The 24,339-nt window shown below is 39.7% G+C and overlaps 2 protein-coding genes across 2 annotated transcripts in view; both read right to left on the bottom strand.

The window, feature by feature from the left end:
• Positions 1-4,766, bottom strand: part of si:dkey-54n8.4 (coiled-coil domain-containing protein 92) — a 9,661-nt gene extending 4,895 nt beyond the window's left edge. The window contains exons 1-2 of the mRNA XM_037677484.1: positions 4,652-4,766; positions 4,411-4,554 (exon numbers count right to left, since the gene is read on the bottom strand). Of these exons, the coding sequence (XP_037533412.1) occupies positions 4,411-4,543 (133 nt within the window). The 5' untranslated portion in view covers positions 4,544-4,554; positions 4,652-4,766. The remainder of the gene's footprint in view (positions 1-4,410; positions 4,555-4,651) is intronic.
• Positions 4,767-7,520: 2,754 nt separating this feature from the next.
• Positions 7,521-24,339, bottom strand: part of tlcd2 (TLC domain containing 2) — a 36,515-nt gene continuing 19,696 nt past the window's right edge. Inside the window, exon 5 of the mRNA XM_037677787.1 lies at positions 7,521-8,667. Within this exon, the coding sequence (XP_037533715.1) occupies positions 8,287-8,667 (381 nt within the window). The 3' untranslated portion in view covers positions 7,521-8,286. The remainder of the gene's footprint in view (positions 8,668-24,339) is intronic.

The following is a 24,339-nucleotide window of genomic DNA, read 5'->3' as shown; positions in this document are numbered from 1 at the left end:
TACACACACACACACACACACACACACACACACACACACACACACACACACACACACACACACACACACAAAATACAAATATAATATGGGAGGAAAAGCTGAAGGAGACAGCAGCCCAGGAGGCTTTCTGCTGACAAGGAAACCAGGAAGCAGAACAATAACAGAGGTGGACAAAAGAAGCAGCTTATCTTCATAACCTTACTGTGTCCTTCAAGACGAGTGAGACGGCAGCGAGCGTCCATCTTACCTGAAGATCAGCCCGTCTACCTCGAGTTATGACGCTTTTTTTTTTATCAGTACACTAAAAACTAAAAGAATCTCCTCTAGTTATTTAGATTCGCTCATCCGCATGTGTCGTCACAGTCAGGGACAAGGACGAGACAGAAAAAAAAGGGTTTTAAAAGAAAGCAGCCAAAGTTCTCCAAAAAACCTTCACACAGCTGAAAGAACTTAACTCCATGAAGGAATGCATATCACCCGCTGCCCTTCACACCAGAGATTTAACCTTGTTAATGACGTGTTAAGGACAACTCTCAGCTACTACCACGAAAAATTCTAGCTCAGTACCTGCAACGATGACTTAGCTAATGTTGATCAGCTGTGGCGGCCATCTTGAATTAGGTCGACTACAAAAGTTAATCAGTTGTGGCAGAGCAAAGCATGATTACTTTCTGCAAGGTTCAATATTTGTTCAGTGTTTCACAAGATATTTTGCTAACAGACAAGCAGACACTTGTACAGACTCGACTGCTTCTCTTTCATGGTGGCGGGAGAGAAAAAAAACGGGAGGTAATAAACGTTTGTACAGTATCGTACAGGAGTATGTTTGAAAACACAGCAGTAAGCAGCGGACGCGTTTTCAGCGAGTGCGACGTAATTTTTCACCTGCAGGTTAAACCCCGCCCACTGACTGTTTCTCTGTTCATTTATATCTGTTGGCAAAATATCTCATGAACCTCTGCACGGATTTTATTGAAAATCTCAAAGATGAACAAATACACCAAATAAGATGACTGCCACAGCTAACTAACTACAACCAACTTAAAATGGCTATAACCAATGCAATCGTGCACTGCTCGCACATTCTCTGCACACAAGAATGTCTTTGTTGAGCAGTGGGAAGGAATCCCCCCCGGTCAAAACAGACCTGTGTCGCATGATTTGAGTAGCGACAACCGAAGTTTACGAAGAGGTAAAAAAATTCAACCAATGAAATCACAGGCGAACTTTCATTCCAGCCATTCAACAACTTCTGGAGTTTCGGCACTACGTCAGAAGAAGCTAAGTAGCTACAAACAACAGTGGCACTGAAAAAAAGAGAAAGAAGTGGAAGTGGCAGACATGAAGAAGTTGAGGTTCTTCTTAGGAGTGACAAGGATGGATCAGATTAGGAATGAGATCATCAGAGGTACAGCACAGGTTGAACAACTGGGAGATAAAGTTAGAGACCAGACTGAGATGGTTTGGACATGTCCAGTTGTAGGGTCAAGAGACAAACATGTAGCATTAACACGGTATGAACAACATTCAGGAATTGTTTCTATAAGAACATTATCAAATATTTTATGTGAACGGTAAGATCGCTCCACCCATGAGGAAATGTACCCCATGGTGGGCTAACCTTGGACAATCAAACAAACATGGCTGTAATGGTGGAGGTAGTGATGCTCACGGTGTTACCTGAGGCAGCATTTATGCCTTATCGACCAACATTAAGGCAAAGAAGAAAGGGGGAAATAAAAGTCTAAGCTGCTAATAACTTCAAATAGTTTCTGCAGTGGATGTTTTCATGCCACAGAGCGACACACAGGGCAAGAACTCACAGTGAAATTCAGTATGTAAGAGTAAATTTTACATTACACAACCAATTAAAATTCTTCTTCTTTTGGCTTTTCCCTCTTCAGGGGTCTCCACATTGAGTCATCCTCCTCCATGTCACTCTGTCCTCTGCATCCTCTGTCCTCACTCCAACTACCTCTGTCTTCTAACTGCATCCATATATCTCCTCTTTGACCTTCTTCTTTGTCTTATCCCTGGCAGCTGCATTTCTAATATCCTTCTACCAGTATACCCACTGTCCTTCCTCTGGCTAGGATGCGTGAGAGAAGTGGAGTATGCTCTATTCACACAAGGGGAGCTGTTGGTCAGGCTACTTCTTGTTGTGCCATTAACTCTATAATAGTTATTGAATCAAGTGTTACTTATGTAGGCAAAACTAAATGTTAAACAGCCCGTTAAATACACCAGAATGCAGGAAATGGCATCTACTTTATTGACACCACTGTGTTAGTAACCATCTTCCGGAGCAGGACCCTCACTCAATCCACAACCGGACCCTCACCCAGACCGAAGCAGGACTTTCTCATATAACATACTACGCATCACATGAACAAGATTGTCTTTTTAATTCAAGTGAGCCAGATCACTTATATTAAAAGTAAACTAATGGAAATTGCTGCTGTAATTTGATTCTTTTAATAAGCCATTAAACTTGCTATGATCCCAGGTTTTGAACAGGTGTGATACTGGTGTGTGACCACAGCGGGCACATCTGATGTTGCTCACAGTGGTCCTCAGTGCGCTCAGGGAGCTTGTGTGTTTGCCCAGACACAAGAAAAATTACAGGGAACTTTGGCTACAACTCAGTGAAACTTTTATGCATTGAGCTAAAATCTGACATGGTGGTAGCTGAGAGTCATACCCAACACATACTATATCTTGAACATTAATAGATAACGTCTTTGACAATGTTTGACCAAAATGACCATAACGCCATTTTTCCCCATCATCTATGAGAAATTGATTGTATGCGTGTGTGTGTGTGAGAAATTATTAAATAAATCTCGTCAGTCTGGAAGTTTGTTCTCAAATCCTTGTTTCTCAGGAGAAGATGATGTCTGATGCCTCGAAGATAAACATGGAGCCGGAAACAGGAAGTGGTCAGTCAGGATGGTGCTGTCCCGATCAGTCATGGGCGCCACAGAACGATTTTTTTTTTTGGTGGTGGGGGGGGGGGCTTTGTTTTCAGTACAACACTGGCACTGAGCCATTAATACCCCCCCTCCCCCCCCCACACACACACCCCCGCTCTCCTCCTCTCATCTGTGTTTCTGCACCACAATCCATTTAATTTGAATTAAATCCTCTTCGGGGACAATCTGCACACATTTGTGTGGGGATCTACTGTCTGACAAACTGCATGCGTATCTTTGTGGGGACAAAACTGATTGCAGGGCTTTGATTTACGATCACGCTTAGATTTAGAGTCAAGAAAAGAGTGAGAAAACCACCTACAAATGTATAAATGTGACTGAATATAACCTCCCTGGAAGCATTTGACGAAACGAAAGGGGCATCCATTGTTCCCCAAACAGGAAGTGACTTAACAGCATGACATCATAATGTAGTTACTGTCTGCATTCGACTGATGTGCACAAACAAAGGCCCCGAGGCAATTCAGTGTTCCTTGTTTTTATTAGATTTTAAAGTAGATTTTCCCACATTTTAGTAAATTTTAACACAAATTTTAAGATTTTAAATAACTCAGACTAGATAGAAGCCATAAAAATGTCTGGAAGCTCGATGGATCTGATCAAAATAATAATATATTATAGAAAAAAAAAAAGGATTGTTTTTCAATTATTTGAAGCCTTAGTAAGTCCTCCGAGAGTGAAAGGTCAACAAGAAGGGCACTGCAGATCAACAAAAGCTAAAACAGACAACGCTTTAAAGAGGATGAGCCGAAGAGTTTTTTAATCAACAAAAAAAAATTCATAAAATATTCAGAAGCTTTTATGATTTATAGCAATAAGCTGGACGTTAGAACAATGTACAGTTTTTAGATATCTTGCGAAGTAGTGCTATAATTTTCCTCTGCACTTCACTGGTTTCCCACTTCTGATCCCACTTCTGACACCATATTTTGTACTTCGTCTCAATAAAGATAATTATCACTGCTTCACGAGCTTGGGTCTGTTTATTGCCATATGTAGCATATACACTGGATGTATGTCACATCCGTCTATTCTAAGGCAAGCCCACGAGGACAATAATCATGACAATTTACAGTACAACATTGTAAACACAACACTGCCAAACAGTGGGTGATAGTGTAATTGCCCATGTGTGTTCCTGTTATCAAAATATTTCATCAACCACCACAGATTTAGATCAAGCTGTAGTACATCAGTCATCAAATTCAAGATGGCTGTCACAGTTAATCAACTTCAGTCTATTTTACAGCCGTTTGGCGAACATGTAGCAGCAGCTGAAGACCATCCACAGCACGTGCTCTGAGTGATATGCATTCCCCTAAATGTGCTGAAACTGAAGCCTACTTTGTCTGTTTATCTCAAACAGGTGAGGTGCTGTGCCTGCCTCCTGCACATCTGGAGCAGGTGTTCTCCTCACCTGAGCAGCGTTTCTGCAGGGACAGGACCTCCATGTGGAGGCCATGGAGCAGAGAGAGGTGCTCCTGCCCGAGGAAGTGCAGGCTCCTCTCCACACTCTGGACCTGCAGGGTGAGGCTCCTCTCCTCACCCATGGCTGTGGACTCTGCAGGCAGGCAGACAGACAGGCAGGCAGACAGCTGCTGAATTTATTTGTTTACAGACAGATGCAGAATCAATAAATGTGTGAAGGCACATCTTACCTTTAAACTGACGCTGACGAGCCACACTGGAGAAATGAGAACAACGTGAACCCTCGAGAACTAATCCGAGCTCCGCAGGCTGCTGCCTGCCTCCACCATGACACCTGTCCTCGGCTGCACGTGACGTCCTTTTAATTAGAGGATGGAGGTCGGAGAGGCACGAGGACGGCGCGCGGAAACACGCTCCTCCACGCAGCAACGTCCGCCATCAGACGGAAGATGGCGGAAGGCCCGCGAGGAGCAGGCGCGACCTTCCTCCTCATCCTCATCATCACTGCGAGCAGCTGCGGCTGGGTGGACGATGGAGGATCAGAGCGCGCGAGAGCGTGAGTCCTGCACGGAGAGGCTGATTGGAGGAAGAGGCCCCAGACCTCCTCCTCCACCTCCTCCACCTCCTCCTCACAGCGCAAACACCGAGGTGGAAAACCATCAGCCTGTTTCCGCCAATGAAAAGAAATAAAACGTCCAATGACTTGGACTTTCAAAGTCACGAGAGAAGTTGTCGACTGTCTTGATGTAGACACGTTGTTACAGGTGCTGCTCGGAAAAATGGAATAATATGAAAAGTTGATTTATTTCAGTAATTCCATTCAAAAAGTGAAACTCGTCTATTATATTCATTACACACAGACTGATATATTTCAAATGTTTTTTTATTTTAATGTTGATGATATATACATATATAATATATATATTTAAAATATTATATATATATGTATGTGTGTGTGTGTGTGTGTATGATATAATAATAAAAATCTAAACAGCTGAACGTCTATTGTCTTCTTCCAGCTTTGAGCTAGCTCGTTGCTATATTTAGATTGTTGGGAGCTTTATGCTACTTTTAGATTTTACCTACCTTTTTCATAGTTTGGTAGCCAGAATCTAAAAGTGGCAAAATATTATCCAAAAGCAAAAGAAGCTAAAGGCTTGCTAAAGGTGTTAAAAGACTAGCTGAAAGTAACTAAAGGCTAAAATAGCAAAGGGATACTAGTAAACATCCAACACAGAGCCAGTTTGCTGAAGCAGACTTCTGAGAACGTTTTTAAATGGAACTGATCTATTTGTATTTCTATAAAGGGAATATATTTTAAATACAGTTAAATACTTTTGAAAAGTACAAGATAAAATACAAACCACAGCACCCATCTCCTGAATGAGCTGAACTTATCGATGCATGCTCAGATTAAAAAAGGCACAAAATATGCAGAATTACAAAAAGTACACAAAATGGGAAGTTTCTAAAAATTCACGAATCTGTAGTCACAAATATAAGAAAGTATAAAATTTGAATCACATAAATACATTTCCATTAGCTAAAAATCTGATTCTGTCTTTAATCTGAGTGAGTTTGAGCGCCTCAACAGAATAATACGAGGTTGTCAATATAAGGCCTGTGGGCCTTTTCAGGACCACCCAAGTGATCAGTTGGGACATTTAGCATAGTATTGCTCACATGTTTGTTCTTTTGTTGGCAATATATGTACTAAACCATTTTTAGAAAGTTACAAGAACAGCAGTAGTCATAAACACACGTCACATATTTCTCTCGTCTTTAATGTCACAATAAACAGCGATGTTATACAAATTATACCAGGAGATTCACTTACAAAAAGCACTTCTGACAAAACAAGAAAATAAAACATTTTGTTACAGTTAACCATGATGATACAAAGCACATGATGTTGCTGTCAGATATTAGTCTGAGCTTTCTTTTTTTTTTTTTTTCTACAACTGCATCCTGAAAAACTTTAACAGTGCCAGCCACAAATATGTCCTTGCAGCGTTGATAAGAGTTGTACTTGGAATTAAAAGCCAGAAACACACAAAATAAAAACAGTAAGAGGCGTGTTCGTTTCTGAATTTGGATTTGATAGAAACTATTTATCAAGACAAATGGTGTAATACGCACAATTTCATGGAATACAGATGAAATCTTTAAAAAACTTCATTCGTCTTCACTACAACCACAAAGCTGCCAAAAACATTCCAATAGGAAAACGGCTGATCGACGTTATCAATACAAATACAAACAGGGCTAATATTAAATCTTCATATTCTGCCTCGACTGTAACCATTCAAACAGTGCTTCGTTGATTTGATCAGTTTACAGATTTGAAGCGTCATAATGCTTCATGATAGGCTGCAGAGTTAAGTGCACATTTTTACACCTTAGGCACGTTTTCCTTCATGCGTGTGCAGTTTCTGTACTTAAGTATATTAGTAATAAAGTTGGAGCTCAACATTACAGTCACTGAATGAATACAAGAAAAAAGTGTCAAAAACACCCTGAAACAGCCAAATCTTTACAATAATAAACTATTTGTTTACTCTTTAATCCACAAATTGTTCTTAGTACAAATAAATTACAAACATATAAAATTAATCAAACACTTTTTATACACACACACACACAAAATCATATTTCCACATTGTGTCAGAACTGTAAAGCGATGATTAGAGTTAGAAAAATTAGTGTTTTAACAGTCCACAGATCTCAGATCTGCTCGTTCTCCCTCAGGAACATCTCCGCGTCTGTTTTTATTAGTTACTGTCCTTCAAATTAAAGGCAGGATATAGAAAAATGTTACAAAATACAAACATCTCCTGTGATTTTTGGCTGCTTGGAGGTCACTGAGGTGATGTTAAGGAATGTGCTGCCCTCTAGCGGTTATTAAAAAATCGCAGCTCCCATCTGAAAGCGACCACTGCAAACCTAAAGCCATCATGGTGTTTAAAAAAGGGCTATTTGTATCACAGCATTACAACCAACATTTTGTTTGTTCTGTTTCCTTCTTGAATCACAGGGTTAAAGTCGAATCGCATGAAGAGCAGTGTGCAGAAGCTGACAGACAAACACACCAGATCTGTGATTTTATAAGTACAGGAAGTAGGACTGAACTTTGTCATCATATATAATAATAAGCCTGCTACAGCTAATTTATCATCCTAAAGTCTTTTGTTTAAATATGTAAAACAAACCATAAAATTGCTCTAACTCGTTAGATGAATGCCCTTCATGAACTGATCGTGAATTAAAATCTGCTTCATTTAGAGCCTTCTTCAAAGAATTGATCAAAGTAAGGTTTTATACTCCTGTAGTGTTTTCTCTGCTTACTTTATATTACATTTGTTTTAACTAACCAAATGCCAAATACCATCAGCAAAATGGGAATGAGAAAAAAAAAAAAAAAAAAAACTGGAGCAGAATCTGAGGTAGCAGGCGGTTTTTAGTCGAGGTGATTTTGCTGTAAACGTGTCTGCAGTGCGAGTGTCACACAACAAAAAGGTTTAGCTTGGCGGTAAATAAAAATAACACCACATTATAAAAAATAAAGTATCATGATGTAGCTGAAGATATTTGATTTTTGTTTCTGCTCAAGCGGAGGCAGAAGGTTTGTATGAGGAATGTGTCCTCACTTTATCACCCAGCGGGACAATAAGGCGAATGGTGTCGTTAAAGGCCTCGTATTGTTCTGCACCTGCAGCTGACAGGAAGGTTTTACAGAAAAGACGTGCGCTCGGAGTTTAAAGTGAGGCTGTTTGAGTCCTCTTACACGGTGCGTGTACCTGCAGACATGAACACGTCCATCTACACACAGGAGTACGTCTCAGCCGCAGGGTGTAAACGAGGAGCTCTACGTCTCCTTCTCCTTCTTGGCCTCCCTCATGCTGCTCTTTAAAAAGTCGCTCCTGAGCAGCCGACAGAAGAGGATGATGTTCATGGCTGTCATGATGGCCATTCCCACGCTGCCCAGCGTGTACGCCAGGAGAGGCACATTGTCCCTGTTGAGCACCAGCCAGCGGGTCATCCAGGCCAGCGTGTTGATCCGGAAGACCACGTACGTGCCTAGGTTGATCATGCTGTTGACGCGGTGAAGCGTGCTCGCCGCCATGTTGGCCATGCGCAGGATCTGTCTGAAGTGAAGGAACACGGAGTTGAGCTCCACCAACAGGGCCACCACGGCGAAGCCGATGTAGCGACATGAGACGACGGAGAGGCCAAAACAGGTGATGACCTGCAGAGGAGGACAGAAGATAACGAAGGTTAGTGACTACTAATATTTTGGTCAGAGTGGTTTATTACAGCAATCAAAGCTGATTCTTTGGAATCTGGGAGGACGGATCGGTGTCTGCAGCCAGTTTCTTCTGATCCGCTGTGGGACAGACCACTACAAGAGATCCTACCTGCCCAAAGCCATCAGTGTCTATAACAACTCTAATGAAACCAGGATAATGAGCTACAACAACAATTCATTTCCCTTTGGGATTAATAAAGTATGTTTGAATTTGAATTTATAATCTTTTCTAAATATCCAACATTTTTCAGTCAGGTCATCTGGACACTTTCTTTTTTTGTGCTGAAACTTTTCGCCTTCGATCCAGAAGGCTTCATCAGTCAAGGAAACACACAACACAAAACTGATTCTACCCCCCCAACAGCTTACTCCAAAGTGGAACAAACCAATTCTGTTGGTGCTAAGATGGTCTCTTTGCCACGCCCCTTCCTCCATTGTCGGCAATGGCGAGACAGAGGGATCAGGATGGAAAGGATGTGCAGTAAGTTAAGCTTGTTAAAGAAAGGAATGGTAATATTCTAACAAGTGAGGAGAGTGTGATGGGAAGATGGAAGGAGTACTTTGAGGAGCTAATGAATGAAGAGAATGAAAGAAAAAGAAGAGTAGAGGTGGGCCAGCGACTGCTCCTTGCCACCATTTCCTTCAGCCATTTGCTTCGGGACAGATGCATGATAGAGAGAGCTCCTTTTTTCTTTAGGAAAAAATGGCAATGCAAAAGATATCACCAGTGTCCTCAAAAAACGATCAAGTATGGTTATTGCTGAGCTGAGAATCTTACAGCCTTGCTATGACAATCCTGCTCACTTCGAGGCAGCACTCTTTGCTGAAACCAAACAAAGCCAGAGCTGGGGAAGACCAGGCTGGGTCAGCTTGGCCGTTCCAGGCCAGACCAGGCTTTATAATGCATTAAAAGAAGCTGGGTAGTATACTTTTTTGTAGTGGGTATACTGTGCTTAGAAACCAAAGTGCACTCGTTGGTACAATGCAATCATCAATTTGTTTAGATTTTTAAGCAAATTGAACATTTTCAAATTTCTCTGATGCTTACGTTTGAATAAATGTACAACAAACTTTGTACAACAGTTGTCTTTGCATTAAAAATTTGTTATAGAATTTACAACAGTATCAAAGCAAAATATGTTCAAGTATTAAGTAGTAAGTACAGAATTAAGGTATACAATAATTTGTTGGATAAGCCAATGTAATAAACAAGCGCTGCATACAGATAGATTGTTATGGAAGCGTTTAACTTCCATTCATCGTATCAGTGACATGTGCCTAATGATATGTCATGCATCACTGGGTGCTTTTAAGTGGGTATACTGAAATTCTTAAGCTTTTATAGTGGGTATACTCCGTGTGTCTGCGTATCACGTAGACTACACCACTGATTAAAAGGAATAAGCAGCAAGGGAGGAGGACAAGGAGGAGGAGGGGGTGACCTTAGCGTTTGCTTACGGGCCGGCTCTGAGACGTAAAATAAATTTGAAGCAGCATTTAAGAAAAATCCTGAAGACTTTTTCTGTACGTTCTTAGTCGGGAAAAATCTGTATAATTTATGAAAAATCCTTAAGACTTGACATGTATGACAATTAAATGAGGTGTCAACTACATTTGGAGACAGTGAAAACAGGAAGGACTTTTTAAAATTGTTTTTGTCAGTCGATCAGTGTAGGTGGCGTGGGACACTTGAGGAGGCGGTAAAATGACCCCCCCACCCCCACCCGCCTGTTATTGAGTGATGGAGTGATGACGACTCACTGTGGTAACCCATGAAAAGGGACCAGCTGAAAGAAGAAGATGTAAATATGTACATATTGCATACATACCGACCTCAAATCTTCTAAAGCAACTCTTTCCTGTTCTCACTTTAAACAGGACTCATTTCTGTAAATTGTAATCAAAGTTTTGATACATTTATTTTAGCGGACTCTTCAAGGTGTTTAAGGTGCCATCTGATTCATGAGAAAACGCAGTTCTTGGTTTTCACTGTGATCCATCTGTAAGGTCAACACTGGGAAGAGCTCATTTTTGTTGAACAGAGCGCTGGAAGTTTGTGACACAACAAATCAGCTCCACATGATGGCAGCAGCATCTTTCAAAGCAGATCTGAAACCAGCGGCAGCTACAACCGCTGCCCTCTGAAGATTAGATCATATACTGTGACGCTCTCCACAGGAGCTGCATTCATTCACTTTCATCACACACTTATTCACTGCGGTTTAAGACTCTCTACTCTTTCAAATCCTCAGAGGGTGGGAAAGGTGGAAGCACCCACACCTGCCTCCACCTTCAATTGCTCCACTCTGGGCCCTTGAGCAAGGTTAACCCCCTAGCTGCTCCCCAGGTACCTTATGGCAGCTCTCTGCTCCATGCTTACATGTGTGATGGTGAAAATCCAGACTTAAATTTACCTTTTGGGGATTAATGGGAGTATAATATTTATTTATTAGCAGAGAAAATAAAAATAATTTGAATCTTTGGACGGTGAGAGCATGAAAGAAGGATCTTTACCATGAGCTGAAAAAGCAGCTTGTGTTTGTATGTTTTATGTACATTTCACGCTGCATGGCTTGTTCGGACATGTGAGGAGACGTTATCCTTTCCAGCACTTTCAGTTCAAAGGTTGGGTTTATTGGGTATATTTATTTTCTGCATAAACCATATTGATAACTGTGTTGGAACAATTAGATTGAGGGCTTAGAGGGTAAAACTGTCACACAATACTTTAACAATACTTTGAATGAAAGTACTACAGGATAAAATCATCTAATTCCATTTCAAAGCAACTTGTGCAACCAGTCCAATCTAAAATAATGTGGTAAACAGCATCATATCAGACAACAGGTGGCTAACTGCAAACTCATTTAATTTTATTTTTATATAGAGCTTTTGATTCTTGAGTTGTTTTTTTGTGAACGGGCAGTAATGAAGCTATAACAATTTATTCATCCGTTCTTTATATGAAAATTTAAATCCCTTCAGGATTTAAAAAAACAAACACATGCATGTTAGGCTGCCTGCAGGTCCAGGCCTCCCTTGCAAAAGAGATCTGTGATATCAGTGGGATTTGCCTGGTTAAATAAAGGTTAATAAATAAATAAGAATTGCCTAAGAAATGAGTCAATCAAACTGTGTTGCCTGCTTATACCGAGCAGCACTGATGCAAGTGAAAGCACCTCATTCAGGAGCAACAGTACGTTTTTTTACTTGTTCACAAATAAGTGAGATCACACCACTGGTCAGTCATGATCTTGTGACATTCTTTCATGAAAGCTCATGATAAACGAGGCATGTTGGGTCATCCTGTGATTAAAGCTCAAGTCAAACAGCAAACAGTCGTTATTCTGTTTATTCAGAAGACCTGCAACTTGAATCTACTTTATCTGTCGTTAGCTTTGGTGTATTTTTCACTAAAATCATCTGCCACCACAAAAAGGTGGCAATTAGTTTATTTCCTCTGTGTGTGGATTAGCAAAATATCAGATTAACCAATGGACAGAGTTTTCAGAAAGGTAATCATTGGATGTACAACGGATTAAGTTTTCGAGTCAGCCCAATTCAAAATGATCCTATGCAGACAGTACTGAAATCACAGAGTACTTCAAGTTAAAAGAAATCCTTTAATTCCATTTTTGATTAAGAAAATGTCTAAAAACATGAGTTGTGATATAAAAACAAAACCAATATTATTTAACACACATGATCCATTATGTCACAAGCTAATAACTCAAAAACAGGCTACACATGAATGTTATATCAGGCCTCTCTTGTAAATGAGTCCTCGTGACTCAATGAGACTAACCAGTATAAATAAAGGTTGAATGAAAAGTAACATATGCACCTCCAACACTCAAAAACCAAAACTGTGACTCCTCAACTTTATTAACATATGTTAAGGTCTAGACCGCAGCTTTACCATGAAAACCAGTGGCCTTTAGCCTAAGTCAGCTAATCTGATCTGAAAAAAAAAAAAAAAAAAAGGCCGAACACAAGACTGCAAAGGTCAAAATGAACACTTATACAAGAAGACGGTTTAATAAAAACACATCGAGTTACTACATAACAAAGGTTGGTACAGATCAAATCTCTTCTGCATTTGGGTTATAAACCAGATGCTTCTGAAGGTTTCTTAAACAGATAACTGGTTTTATTGTTGGTTACGGTCTTTTATTGGACAGTGGATGTCCTGTCGGCCAATGTCAGTCAGTTATAGCTCATAAACACAGATAACAGCCGTTATAAAGACCCCCAGTTCAATAATATTTAACAACAAATACCAGTGGTCTTTAGCCTGAATCAGCCAATCTGATGGGCAGAGATAAAATGAGACATAACACGAGACTGCAAAGGTCTTCAATGGGCCTTTATACAATCCTACAGCAGGATGAGTCAATAACAGAAACTACAGAACATATTTCTAAATAACAGAGTTACTACATGACACTTCAAATAAAGCTGGTGCACTTTAACCAGACGCTTCCTACGGTTTCTTAAACCGATCAGGTGTTTTGCAAATGTCTGATTTTACAGTTCATCAGTTTGTTGATTCATCGCAATGGGCTGGCTTCCTTAGACAGATAACTTTTATCAATTGGCTTTTATAATGAGAATGTTTTTGTACAGTGCCCACTGCCCTGGGACGACTTCTGTTGGGACTTGGTGCTTTATAAATGAACTGAAATGAATTGAGACTGGACTTCCTTTCAGCCACTGACCATCAGCATCCCCATAAACACACAACAGCAGTTACAAAGACCCTCGGTTCAATACTATAACTTTTTCACGCCTTCTGACAGTGTGCAAGCACAGAAAGTACCGGAAAGTTAAAACTGGTTGGAACTTAACAAGTGTTATTGTCTCAAAACTGAGGTAAAGAACTGGGTGAAAAGAACTGACATTTGTATCATTAACTGGCAATCCCACAATGAAATCAAGTGTTTAAGGAAACTAATCCCATCACCAGTGATGTCATTATTATTTGGCTGTTTCCTTGTGTAGTGTGAGTGCTGCATTCGACACATTATACACCCATTGACAAACCATCATACAGCAACCTATAGCAATGGTCCAGACAAGCAAAGGCTTTGTGTTACACAAGGTCTAACACTGACCTGGATTTGTGACCTTAACCATGGAGATGTTGATGACGAGACGTCACAACACGCTGTGTAGTGGTGGTACAAATGTGTAGGAAGGTATGAGCAGGGCAAGAGAAAGTTTATGGACACAGACTATATACCATGATACATCTACCTTTTGACAGGTGCATAATAATGATAATAATAATAATATCCAACATTTTTCACTCAGGTCATCTGGACAGTTTCTTTTTTTGTGCTGAAACGTTTCGTCTTCGATCCGGAAGGCTTCATCAGTCAAGGAAACACAACAAAACTGATTCTTCCCCCAACTTTCCCCCAGTTCTGCTTGTGATAAGATGGTCTCTTTGTTACGCCCCCTCCTCCATTTCCAGCCGTCTTCCTTGTTGACAGTCTTGTCAAACTGGTTGAAAACAACAAAGTCCATGCTCAATAATCCAGGTATACAATCCAACATTTTTCAGTCGGAGACCTTCTTAGCACAAACATAACTGGTTTGTTCCACTTTAGAGTAAGCTGTTGGGGGAAGAATCAGTTTTGTGTTGTGTGTTTCCTTGACTGATGAAGCCTTCTGGATCGAAGGCGAAACGTTTCAGCACAAAAAAAGAAACTGTCCAGATGACCTGACTGAAAAATGTTGGATTGTTTACCTGGATTATTGAGCATGGACTTTCAGAATCAGAATCAGAATAAACTTTATTGGCATTGCACCGAGATAGAACAAGAATATGTACGTACAATCGTCCGAAAGATGGACAGAGTGCACGAAGCTGCGGCTATTAAATAGCGCGGCCCTCTTATTCAGAATAATATTTTGCTTAGATGAGAAAAGGAAAGAAAACATGAGGAGAGACGGTATAAAAAAAAGATCTCTCACTTCCTGTCCTAGACAGGGCACAATTTGAGGCATCAAAAAAAAACTACCACAGCAAAGCAACATAAACAGACGTTATACATTTACATATAGGCCGGTGAAAACATTGCTGCAATAATAATAATAATTTGCAAAATAAACTTTACTAATATCATTTAAAAATGTTATGGGGAAAATAAACATCTGAACAGTTTTTTTTTTGGGAAACCAAAGCAGAAAAAGAGGAGATGGTACCAAAAGGTCTGTATACTAAAGCTTTCTTTAACAGGTTTGTCTTTCTAACCTCAACAGAGAATGGCAAATCTAGGTTTTGCTTAAAGCTGTGACTCAAACATATATGACTTGGTTGCTATACAGCTACATAAAGGACACCTAAAGTCCATACAAAGGGCTGAAAAACACTTTGCTTTGTACACCTTCCTCCCCACGGGCTCAATTAAACACTGAACCCTGGTGAGGGAACTCCAACCACTTAATTTTCAAGGGACAAGCACTGGGTGCAAACTCAATGGGTGAGTAAATGAGAATAATAAGAGCTCTGAAAAAATATATATTTCAGTTTCACAGAAGAGAAGAAAACTGGGCAGCAATCAAGAGCTAAATTGAGGGCTAAAGTTTACATACATACATGTATACAATGGTTACGCTCCTGTGCCTGAACGAACATGAAACCAGGATCTTTAAAGAAGTGAACAGGCTAAAAACAAAGAAAGATGGTTGGAATAAACCCTGCTGCAACTCAGCATTATGTGCACGTAGGAGAACATGATGACATGAACCACGTCACATGATGTGATAAACGTAAAAGTTGTAATTAAAACTAGGAGTCAACCTGAAGATGAACGGCTCACTTTAAGCTGTAACCTGTTCAACCTCTGCAACCGGCCTGTCCTCATTTTCAGGTTGTGGCCTGTTTGTCAGGACATTTTTACAGCATTCGTCACTCACGTTTTCTGACACATCAGTTTATTCATGAACACAGAAACATTAAGTCATTTTACAAAAAGGTGGAATGTACATAAGCTAACCGCTTTTCCATCTCACCATTCATTCATTCATTCATTCAATCTTTATTTTTACAGGCTAGTCTCATTGAGCCACAAGGACTCATTTACAAGAGGGACTTGTTTGGAACCTCACCAACTTTGAGACTTCAAGATTTGCAACAAAGCCAACAATTATGGACGTCAAACCAGTTTTGATAACTTGTCTTATGGCTCAGTCGGCAGAGAAGTTAAGTTTGGGAACAGCCGTTAGCCTTTGGTTCAACAAAGCAAGTGCTGAATGGAGAATGCCAGTGACGAAAAAGAGAAAAAGGTAAATAAAAGTGAGGGACAGCAGAAACTCATCTTGGCCTTTAAAGGACTGTATAAAATGCTCTCAGATCTTTTCAACATCTTCGGATGGTCACAGCAGCAGGCTCAAATTTGTGTGTCCTGGCAGGCATGCTATCAAAAAGTAGCTGGGTGGAGCCTGCTGTAAAAAGATAGAGGGAAGATCACCAGCAAGTGAACCTTGCACAACAACAGAAATATAAGCAAACTTTTACAGGGTTTAATGTGTAGTTCTGGTTCTTTTAAAAGGCCAAAGGGGGCGTTAAATATGGGGTGACAACACAAAATGTGCATAAATCACAGTAGGTGATTATAAAACAGTTGTTTAGTTTTTACTCTAGAGTTTATTTACACTATCATTTACTCTAATGCTTTAATGTCTTTAAATCTACATTTAATCTGCTCATTAACCTGAAAACTAACAGACAGCCAGCGCTTCCTAAGTGCATGACATAAAAAGGCAGGAAATGACCCGGTGACGTTAATTAAAAATAAATCCCTCTGACACTCTGCACAGAGATGTCAACCAGATGGTGTTTGTGGACCAACAATGGGGTGATCAGCAGATGGGAGGGTCTTTCAAAGGCTCAAAGTCTACAAGAGATAAATGGAGCAATACGAAGCTAGGAAACACTGAAAAGTAATGATTATACACGTAATGCACGCAGAGGAAGTCCAGAGTTTGAGAAGAGACACACAGCTGTCTTGAGGACTGAGGAAGTGGTCTTAATGACCGTTGAGGTTTGTGTTAACGCATGTCAGCTGACAGCTGCTCAACAGACCACGTCTCTATCACAGATCTCTCATTAAAAACTCAACGATGTGCACAAACATTCTTGTTACAGGAAATCAAGATTTTTTTTTAGATCTGTTCTGTGCAGCACTTTATTCAGGAGTGTGAGTGAGCTACTTGGACGAAGGGAATGGAGTCAATCACTTTTACATGTAGCATTTGAGTGAAATTTCACTCTGATTGGTGTGAGGGGTTTTATTTATGATCGAGGTCTTTAGGAAGCGTGTGTGAAAGAATGAGCAATGGCTTGCAGCAAAATGTGTGTCGGCCATTTTATTGGTTTTCATAAACAGCATTTCATGGAAACAAAATTCCCAGATTTTTCCCTGAATAAATCTTGAAATTCCAGGAGATATTTCAGTCACACAAAATACTCAGAATTTTAAATCTAAGGTGGCGGGCAGTCACATTTAGAGATGACAGTAAATACATGGCAATCATTCCTATTATCTTGATGCATGCTCAATAATCCAGGTAGAAAAATCCAAAAAAGTTCAATCTGGTCCTCTGGACATTCAAAAAAAACAAACAAAAGCAAAACAAAGCAAAAATTTTTTTATCTGTGGATAAATACATCAAGTTCACACGAGAAGATGTAAAAAATGGCAAGTTGGCTTTCTTGGACTGTGAGGTCTCAGTCTCGGATAGAGGACATTTGCAAACCGAGGTGTACCGCAAACCCACCCACACAGACCAGTATTTGCAGTTTGACTCCCATCACCCTTTGGAGCACAAGTTAGGAGTCATCAGGACTCTGTATCACAGAGCAGACAGCGTCCCCACTAGCTCAGGATCCAGGCAGAAGGAGAAATCCCACACAAGACAGGCTCTAGAGCAATGTGGATATCCTAACTGGGCCTTCCTGAAAGCAGAGAAGAAACCCAAACAGGACTCCAGTCAGCCAACAGGTGAAAAGGAGGAACCCAGACCCAGACCAGTGGTCATTCCATATGTTGAGGGAGTATCAGAGAAACTGAGACGTTTATTTTCTAAACATAACGTCCCAGTGGCTTTTAAACCCCAAAATACATTACGGCAAAGACTGGTTCATCCTAAAGATCCAGTCCCCCGGCACAAACAGAGTAATATTGTGTATGCTGTTCAGTGTCAGGAGGGCTGTGATCAGTCTTACATCGGGGAAACTAAACAGCCACTGGCCAAAAGGATGGCCCAGCACAGAAGATCAACATCATCAGGCCAGGACTCTGCGGTCTACACTCATCTCCAGGCCAGCGGTCACTCTTTCAAGGATGAAGATGTTCACATCCTGGACAGAGAGGAACGATGGTTTGAGAGAGGAGTAAAGGAGGCTATCTTTGTGAAAAGAAATTGTCCATCATTAAACATGGGTGGAGGCCTCCGGGTTCAACTGTCCCCCTCTTACAATGCTGTGATTGCTAGTATCACTCAGCCCTCTGTGAACAGTAAACAGCCATCAGTGTGTTAATGACCCATTGTTAGGCTGATGGTCCTTCTTGAGCATGTGATCAGCTGGTTTTGGTTGTCAGCAGCAAACTGGTTGATCCACTCTGAGAAGGTGCTATTTAAGAGACTGAGCTGAATACAGCACCTCAGACTGAGGAAGTCTCTTGGATGAGAGACGAAACGTTTCTAGAATTTTTTTTTGCTTTGTTTTGCTTTTTTTTTTTTTTTTTTGAATGTCCAGAGGACCAGATTGAACTTTTTTGGAATCATTCCTATTAATTGATTATAGGGACACACTATTATCGGCATGGTATCAATATTGGCCGATATTAGTGATAAAGTTAAATATTGGACATTCCATCAAAATAACTCACAGATATAAAAAGGTGCTGTTTATATATATATATATATATATATATAAATAAATACACACACGGCACTATTTTTGCATGACAACACAGTGACAAGGATGCCTGCAGTGCCAGAACAATGTTACGACATCACGCACTCTGTTGAGTTTAGATTTGTGAAAATTTACAAATTTGCACTGTTCCAGTGTTGTCATTGTGTTAGAGAGAGTAAATGTCATGAATAAATTTGACATTAAACATAATCCAAGTTGAAGTGTTGCATCATTTTCCGTCTCCTTTTTAGCATCTGCATTTGGTAGCAGGCCAAATTGACAAAGACCATGCAGAATAATGTAGCATTTTAATTCCACAGCAGAGAAAGCTGTGTAGTCTCTGGAAGTAGATCTAGGAAAAAAATACTGGTATTGGTATCGGATATCAGCCAAAAATCCAATATCGTGCATTGATTATATTGTTTAACATCAAAAAGTACAGGTAAATAGGAACTATAGCTGATCAGTAAAGATACACGTATTAAGTATACTGTAGAAGGAGAACATGGACTCAGTGTTGCTAGAATACAAGCATTAATCCATGTACATGTCAAAATCTCTGAAAGATCATCTTTTAATCAGCAAATCAGTGTTCAGATTCCCTGTCTGGAAAATGTGCAAGTCATTTTCCAGGTTTTCTCTGATTTCCAGAGTTGCTGGGAACCCTGATCAAGATGGACATGAGAAAAGAGGCATTTTAAAACTCATTAGGACCAGACGTAATAAAATACGGAGTCACTAAATAACCTTCAACAGCAATAAATAAATAATAATAAAAATTTTAAGAAATTTCCTAAATAGTTAACCTGAGGAATAATAAAGAAAAATATGTAATTTTAAAGGAGCAGTTCAGCCTTTTGAGTCAGTGCATCATTTTTATACAAGTTTATAGATCAAGATTGACACAAGTCTTACAAATTCTTTGTATTCTTATAAAGGAATGAGATGGATTCATTTCAACATGAGTGCTGGAAAACAAGAAAATATTCACTTTCGCTCCAGCAGATTAGCAATCGGTCTTGAAAAGTCCAATTTTTCATATATTCATTGATGTTTTAATCCAGATTAAACACCAAGAAGTGTGGTGTGGAACTCAGAAGCTGATTTTGCTTCCTGCTGACAGAAAGGCTTTCAGTATTTCTGCTAAAAAAGGATTGTTGTAGTTTCTTTATTTGAAAGGACAAATATAAAACGAAAGTGTCACAATAGCAGGACAAATGTCATGTTTGCTGTGAAACAACACAAACTTTATCTACACAACACAGTGTTCTCACAGGCAACGTGATGTTCCCACAGCAGCTGAATCTTATCTAACTTGGTTTACCACCATTTTTCATGCTTTGGTTATCAGGTTACTAGGTGTGGCACACAAAACTAACGCACATTTTCCACCTTGGTTTTTAAAAATAACTTGCAGTTCACCGAGTGTCACCCATCTACATGTTCAAATCTCACAAAGGGATGAGCATCTCTGCAGACAGCACTGCTGATTGTTCTGTCACTCAGAACAAATACGACCTTCTTTCTTTCACCTCCTTTTCTGCCTTTCTTACTCCCAGCCTCTTTGGAAGCACAGCATGAACGAGTAACAATGGCTCCTTTTATGTGCAGACTCCGTCACACTGATAGCTCAGATTTCACAATCTGTACCCTTCAAGTGCGCCTTGATGAGACCGAGCCATGTAACTGTGAAAATGAAACCTTCTTATACAAGCACCTGTTCTTTATGAGCTGTAGCGCTCGTTTTTTTTAAATTCCAGATTCCTCTTTTCACGTCTTTCCAGTCAGAGCTGATGTTCTTTCATCCGTTTAGAAGTTTACAACATGTGTTCGGCAAGACATTTCAAGGATAAATGCGCATTGACATTTACTTTGATGCTCTGCGAGAACATTTCAGTAAGAAACGGTCTAAGCCAGGGCTATTCAACTGGTAAACTCAGTTGGGCCCATCAATGGGTTCATTTTTAAATAAAACTGGATTTTAAACTGTGAAACAAACATATTTAATGACAATGACTGCTGGATGTCCGGCCCCTGAACTCTTGGCTTTCAGTAACTGTGGCCCCCTGAGCATTTTAGCGGACTAGCCCTGGTCTAAGCAAACAAAATAATATCCATCCATCCATCCATCTATTGTCTTACTCACTTCTTCATTTTTGGGTCATGGGGGTCACTGGTGCCCATATCCAGCTATCACTGTGTGAGAGGCGGGGGCCCTGGACTAGGAATGTGCAATATATACGGTACACGGTAGAAACGAGAGACATATAGTCTATGATAGAGATATGTATTCTACCAGCTAACTGCAGTAATGCTGTGTCTGATGTAAAATTAGAGTTGTCAGAATTAATCGTTACGTTTATTTTTAGTTGAAAACTGTGCGTAAATTATGTTAAAGCCTGTTTTCTTCGAGAGCAAAGTAGCAAAGCTACATGATAACTATGGCCGGCTTGTCATAGTGTTGCTGTATTCGGACACATGCACAAAACGCTGTGTTCCGTTGAAAGTTAAAGTAAGCATCGCTCAGCTTTAGAGAGTGCATTTGTGCTTTAAAAAAAGAAAAGAAAAGGGGGTTAGACCTGCTCTCCGATCTGTGAAAAGAACGCTGTGTTGTGTGATTTTACTGCGAGACCCTCTGGTAAAAGTCACAGAGGAAACTGGTCGCCATTTTGTGTCAGCTCTCCTTAAAGCGGAAGGATGCGCCCAATGGAGGGTTGGAGGGTGAAGTGTTTCAGTGTAAAATGCTGCTCTGTTGCTGTTCATTTCTTAAGTGAGAATACTGGAAACTGTTAAGAGTTAACAACATATTCTTTAGTTTACAACATATGGCTGAAACTACATTTGATATCTTTTGCACTGTTTTGCACTACAAGAAAGAAGCCTAATACTTGATTTGTTTTTTTATTTACAAACTCTCTGGACCTAGTAGTGGAATTTTCTTGATTGAGATTATTTTGTGGTATAGCAGTTTTCAAAATAAATGACGGCAAAAGGACACCCTATGCTTTTTTTTTGTATTTCTATTACAAGTTTTATACCAAAAACATATGATATATATATCGTTATCACCACCAATCACAATAGAAATCGGGATATGAATTTTATGCCATATCGCACATCCCTACCCTGAACACGTCTCCAGTCCATCACAGGGACACAGAAACAAACGAGACAAACAACCATTCACTCTCTCACTCACACCTAGAGACAATTTAGAGTTACCAATCAGTCCAACATGCATGTTTTTGGTCTGTGGGAGGAAACTGGAGTACCTGGAGAAAACCCACACATGCACGGAGAGAACATGCAAACTCCACCCAGAAAGATCTCAGCCAGGATTTGATCTGGCAACCTACTCGCTGAGAGGCAACAGCTCTAGTAACAGCCACCGTGCAGCCCCAAACAAAACAGAATGTCAAAAATTCGACCTTTAAGTGACAAAGTAGGAGCAGCCATATATTTAATGGTAGATATGTTCGTTTTTAACATTTGTCTTAAGAGAACGATGAAACATTTCAGCTCCCAAAACAACAAACAGGTATAGAGTAAGCATCACGAGAGACAGGTGGGAAGATGGAGTCTCTCTCATTGGTTTAAGTGGGTTGGGGGTGGGGGAAGTCATTTGAGGAGGCCTTCTCAGGCAGGAGGAGGATTTTTGTTAAGCAGAAACGTGCATGCGCTCTATTTTTTAGTTCACTTTAAAAACAGTGTTTGGCATAATTACTGACCACTGCCAAAAACAAAAGGGTGATAATGTTTTTGCCTCTGTGTGTGTGTTTTTGTTTTTTCTGTCTCATTAACCACTGGATGGATTTTAATGAAACTTTCTGAAAGTAATTACAGGATTTACGTCTGTACTTTTGGAGTCAACATATTTCAAGATGGCCACCACAACTAATCAACCTTAGCCAAAAAAAAAAAAAAAAAAAGAGACTAACTTGGTCAAACTTGCTAAAGTTTGATGTGGTAGCAGTCGAGTTATCAACACATGGGTTTGAACACCAACAGATTTTGCAACATTTCCTAACGTGCAAATTATCACTTACACGGTTTGATCAAAATGACCAACTCCATCCGTTCTCAACGTGAAATGATCTTAGTTTGTAACTTGGGCTTAAAAGGTGACGGGTGATGAGTTTCTTCAAGGAATACTAGGTCTTTAATTTCTGTATCGGATCATTTTCCTCAATAAATAAATGATGAAGTATAATATTTTTGTCTCATTTGTTTAACTGGGTTCGCTATCTACTTTTAGGACTTGTGTGACAATCTGATATTTTAGGTCATATTTATGCAGAAACATATTAAAGGCTTCACAAACTTTCAAGCGCCTCCAAGTGCCTGAAAAAAAAGCTCAGTAAAATACACGAAAATATATATTATTACATGACCTCTATTTTTGATTTCAAATACAAAAGCAGACGTAAACAGAAGCTCTGCATCATGTAGTGTTCCTCTAAATATCATCATACTGTCACTGATGATGTCTTCTAGCCGATACCGGTTTGTTCCGTCCACAATTAGCCAGATGACTCAACAGCAGGGATTACTGGTTTCTCATCTGAGCACCTGAGTTGGTGTTTAAAGATGCTGAGCTGTACAGGCAGAATATATTTGTTTATTATGTTTGTATGTTTAAAGTGACACATAAGACAGGTATCATGTTGTGCTGGAGAGCGTGATCTCTACGTGCATGTTCTCTTCTCAGAGTCCAACCATAACAGAGGAGTTAGCAGTACCATCAACTTCAATAATTGCTAATAAACATTAAAAGGCATATGATTAAAACAGTGCGTAAAAAACTAGATCAGAGAGTGAAATAATCTGATTTAATGTATTTTAAAATTTGTCCTCTCTTTTCAGGCTTGAAGCTCCTCAACAAGGTGTGTTCACATGGTGTGGAGAATGTACGAGGTGTGGACGTTCAGCAATAAATACATTTGTAGGACAAAGTGTGTACATACTCATACATACTTACATATTTATGAATGAGTTTTTAAACAGATCACGTTCTAATTTACTGATAAAACCAGACATCCGTCTTCAGAGGGGTCTAGTACGAAGAGAGATTTACTGCTTGTGCTTACCCAGCTGTGTCTGAAAGTCAGTAGGAGCTCAGCTCGATCAGAGTCTGTCCTTCATGAAACATGAACTTTAAAAATACGCCAGAGGTCAGTCAGTGCTCTGCCTTTAGCTGCTGATTAAATGTTGGCAATTTAACTGTCAAATTTAATCACAAGTGTTTATTAAGGGACATATTTTCATTCAACCATTCATTCTAATTATATATATATATATATATATATATATATATATATATATATATCCTTTTTTAAATACATTTAGCATAATCATCAAAGTAAGAAATAGCTGAAACTTCCTTCAAGTTCAAAGTTATTTTCTCTGAAGAAGCTGCAGTAAGAAAAAGATGCGACGGTGCAACACAACACCATCAGACCCATATCAAACTGAAGACGTACAATAAGCTGTGTGCGGTTTTTATACATTGTGTCTGGATTTAAATAGACGTTCGTTAAAAAATTATTAGATTGTATTTGTCCGCATTGCTCTAAATCAAAGACTATTTACTAAAAAAAAAACATTTGATTTGATCAATAAGATCATTTGCATCTTATGGGACAGATTTATAGCCAAATAAACTTCTTTGGTTGTGGAGAAAA

The sequence above is a fragment of the Nematolebias whitei genome, chromosome 6 (assembly GCF_014905685.2).
Source record: "Nematolebias whitei isolate Nwh7 chromosome 6, NemWhi1, whole genome shotgun sequence".
Taxonomy (NCBI): domain Eukaryota; kingdom Metazoa; phylum Chordata; class Actinopteri; order Cyprinodontiformes; family Rivulidae; genus Nematolebias; species Nematolebias whitei.
Note: the sequence above shows the minus strand (reverse complement) of the source record. Positions and strands in the feature narration are given on the sequence as shown.